This window comes from Sinocyclocheilus grahami, unplaced genomic scaffold (genome assembly GCF_001515645.1).
Source record: "Sinocyclocheilus grahami isolate Dianchi unplaced genomic scaffold, SAMN03320097.WGS_v1.1 scaffold473.1, whole genome shotgun sequence".
In the NCBI taxonomy this organism is placed as follows: Eukaryota; Metazoa; Chordata; class Actinopteri; order Cypriniformes; family Cyprinidae; genus Sinocyclocheilus; species Sinocyclocheilus grahami.
In genome coordinates, this window is record NW_015505652.1 from 23,404 (window position 1) to 27,739 (window position 4,336).

General features: G+C 34.7%; 1 protein-coding gene across 1 annotated transcript in view; it reads right to left on the bottom strand.

The window, feature by feature from the left end:
• Positions 1-4,336, bottom strand: part of LOC107553413 (EH domain-containing protein 3-like) — a 26,315-nt gene that overhangs the window by 17,238 nt on the left and 4,741 nt on the right. The window contains 1 exon segment of the mRNA XM_016235601.1: positions 1,598-1,774. Within this exon segment, the coding sequence (XP_016091087.1) occupies positions 1,598-1,774 (177 nt within the window).

The window sequence follows — 4,336 nt, forward strand, 5'->3', positions numbered from 1 at the left end:
TATATATATATACACACGCACACACACACACATACTGAGTAAAACAAGCTCTGATTTCACACTGAAAAAGTCCTAAATATCCAAAACTGTGAAGTTGTAGTAACTTGGCATGAAGACATGGAGAAGAATGCCATAAATCATTCATTTGTTTCCATCTACGGCTGTAGTTTGACCAAGTTGAACATAGTAAAACACAAAAACCAAGACCGACGTCACATTTTTACAGCCTGAAAAAAAAAAGTCTGCTCTGAAATTCTTTAATCGCAAGCCAAAAACTAGTATGCATGGCTTTTGTGGCTTAGTGTGTGAACTAGGCCCAGACAAAGTGTGTCATGCTTTGGAGTGAATCACTAAGGACCTCAGGCTAGGGAAACCTATCCTAACATTATTTATTCTCATTTTGACAGTCCCTACTATAACAGTGTTTGTTGGACACAAACAAATTTAGTCTAAGAACACATTCTAGCATGTACATTTACTGAACATCTGGCACCAGACAACACGCTAGTACAATATATGTAGCGGTTTAGGCCAAATATGAAAGTTAAGCAGAAGAGTTTTAATTACTATTGTAAACTACCCACAACCAAACATTAATCTACTTAAAAAATAACCATATTTGTAGCCATTTTGCTTGCACTGTCAAACTATTTGATGTGTAATTCTATGTACTAGTTTACACCATGCACACTGAGCTGCTGCTATTTGTGAATTCATAAATGATATACATCTCTAAAAATAAACCTGAAAACCAGGGCAGTTGTCTCAGGCATTTCAAATGACATAAACCCACAGCCAAACAGGGTGCATGACAAGTAATATCTCATGAGCATGTTTACTATTTCCATGCACCAAAATGTGGGGAAAAAAGTGAATTTCTTAGCATAACTCAGATGCTAAAGGGATAGTTCACCCAAAAATTTAAATTCACTATTTGGTCCCCATTTACATTCATATGGACATTCTCTTTTCTGAAATTCTGAAGAAAGTTAGGTTTGGAACAGTAAATCATGACAGTACTTCCATTTCTGGGTGAACTTTTCCTTTAAAGTGTGTTGCTGCTGCTCTTTCTGACAGAATTACATGAAAAATATTCAAAAATATGCAGGCTTTGAGATTGCAAAAGGCAAAGAGACAATTTTCTCAAGAGTTTCTGTTGATTTGCACAACAAGCAGCGCAGCCTGCCAAACCATCAGACTACGAAGTACAGCAAAGACCACCTGCAAAAATAATCACATGCACACGATTGCATCACTTGGAGGTTTTATAAAGGACTGTCACTCTACCATACACACTTTTATAGTTGTATAATTTTCAGCCCATTTAATAATATGCTGGTGAGCTTGATGGTATAATGTCCTCTTATCTGTCTGTTGCTCAATCACGTGACGAGAGGTCAGTGGATCAGACAGCATGAGGAAACTCAATCAAGAGAAGGAATGTTGCCTAGAACAAGCCCCCCTCTGTGACATCATCATAAGACAGGAAGACCATGTTACATATGCAAAGCTCTACCCAGACTAAAGCTCTAATGTTTAGCTCCAACGTTTAGCTGAAATATGTAAATTTCAATAAATTTAATTGTTTTAATCCCACCTGTTAAGGAAGGCATTCCCAAAGGCGTTGAGCTTCCGAAAGGGTTTTTTGGGATCCATTACCAGCGCGTTTCCTGGTATTAGTCCCTCCATGGTGCCATGCATCACTGCTATGAAGGAGTCAGTTGTGGGTTCTGGACCGATCCGCATACCAGGGAAGTCCTGCTCCAGGAGATATCTATAAATAAAAAAAAGATGCATTCAGATGCCTGTAAACACTTCTGATAGCCATTATCATGTGTAAAATATGATATTTATGTTGTTGATTTGAGAAAGTTTGAATATTAAAATCGTTTCAATTGAAAAAATACTGTGAATTCAATATATGTAGCATTTTTACATATAGAGTCCAAGAACACATGTAATAAAAGCTCCTAATCTGCACTTTTTCTAATTTAAAATTTTCAACATAATTTTGTTTTAAAAAATTTGAATTAAAAAAATTAGTTATTATAAAAACGCAGAATCTGAGATCTTGTCTCAGATTGTCTTAACCATTGTGTTACACTTGTGTTAAATATGTCTTAACCATTTTATGTCATAATTTTTTGATTTGTCAAAATTCTAAAACATTTATTCAACTTTTATAAAAAGTTTTTTTTTACTGTATTCCCATGTTTACATGAAAGAAAAATTCCAATGTGTTCGCAGATTTTTGGAACATGTATATCCACTCTTTGGTGTCCATCCCTGTCATGGATGCCTCATATATTGTGTTCTTTCTTTAAAAAAAAAAAAAGAAAGAAAGAAAGAAATTAATACTTTTATTTTTTTAATAATTGATCAAAAGTGACAGTGAAGCAACAAACAACTACATTTCAACAAAATATTGCAATTTTTTAACATTGATAATAAAAATAAATGTTTCTTAAGCACAAATCAATAAATATATTAGAATAATTTCTGAATTCAAGACTATGTTCACATGATTCAGATGAGTTCTGCTATTGTTGAAAGGAACACTGTTAAGAGCACACTCTAACAGAGAATGTGAGTTTACTAAGATAATGTTTACTCTTCTCAGCACAGAGCCATTCAAACAGACCCTGCTGTGGACATGTGATGGCACTGAGACTGTTTGGAATACAGTGCAGGTCAAAATGACAGTCTGAGTAACTACAAGACACTTGGCTTCAACTGAGAACTTATTAGCTGCAGTTTAAGCCAGTAACACAAGTGTAACACAAAGTGTAAACAGGACACTGGTGTCATTTATGATAGGATGTTTTGCCAAGACCAATATATCTAACGAAGAGAAAGTTATCTATTGCTTTTCTGTTAAGCCTTTCTTACGATCATTCCATTGAAATCATAAAACAACATTAAAACAAATCTGTCCTCAGCTCACAATATTTACATTCAGACATTTGGGGTCAAAGACATTAATACTTTTATTCAGCAAGCATGCATCAAATTTACCAAGAGTGACATTAAACACACCTATAAAGTACTAAAAGATTTCCAATTCAAACTTTTTACTCATAAAAGAACGCTAAAATAAATGTATCACGGTTTCCGAAAAAATGTTGAGCAACTGTTTTTAGCATAGATAATAACAATCACCAAATCAGCGTATTAGAATGATTTCTGAAGGCTCATGTGACACTGAAGACTGGAGTAATGGCTGCTTACAAAACCCCGGGACTGACAGTGGTGGATGTAAGGATGAAATATTATACGACAAGGTCAGCTAGAATGACTGCTCCTACATCTCACTCTATTATGAGTGCAATTCATTTTACATTGACAAAATTACTGGACATGAGTGTTTTCAGCTCTTTTTAAAACAAAGTGCAAAATGGCCATGAGCCAAGCTTTTGTATTATGCGTCCATGTTGAAAAGATTCAATGTTAAGCATGAAACTTCCCCCGACATTTTAATGAAGTGTTTCATGGGCTTTCTCACATTCATGAAGCATACACAGAAAGCTTAGCTTATTTACTTTCATAGTTATGTGTTCAGTCAGCAGAATGGCCGCTGTGTCCACTGAGGCTCTCACGATCCTGATGAATAATGCAAAGGAGGAAAGAGAGCCAGAGTGAAAATGAGGAGGCACATTTGTTATTGCCAGTGCAGGACAATACCTCACTCTCACATATAACACTCACCTCGAGCAAAAACTCAGCTCAGTCACTCAATCAAAAAATAAAAAATAATTTGTGATTAAATTAACTACAGTCAAATGACATGGCATTTAATGACGTATTAAAAAATACATACACTACTGTTTAGAAGTTTGGGGATAGTGATTTTTTTATGCTGCATTTATTTGATAAAAAAAATACAGTAAAAATGGCAATACTGTGAAAGATTATTACAATTTGAAATAACTGTTTTGTATGTTAACAATTTCAATTATAATTTATTCCTGTGATGACAAAGCTGAAAATGTCCTTACTCCATATTTATAAGAAATATATATTTTTTGTAATGCAAAGATATTTACCGTCACTTTTATTACAAAATGGATTCTTGCTGAATAAAAGCATTAATTTCATTTTAAAACTTTCATTGACTGTCATTGACTCCTTGCTTAAAGGGGTCATATGATGCGATTTCAAGTTTTCTTTTCTCTTTGGAGTGTTACAAGCTGATTGTGCATAGAGAAGATCCCTGAAGTTGCAAAGACTAAAGTCTCAAAACCAAAGAGATATTCTTTATCAAAGTTAAGACTCTGCCACACCCCCCATAACGGCTCGTTCTAACACCCCCCCCACATATCTAGGTCACTATGTGGGA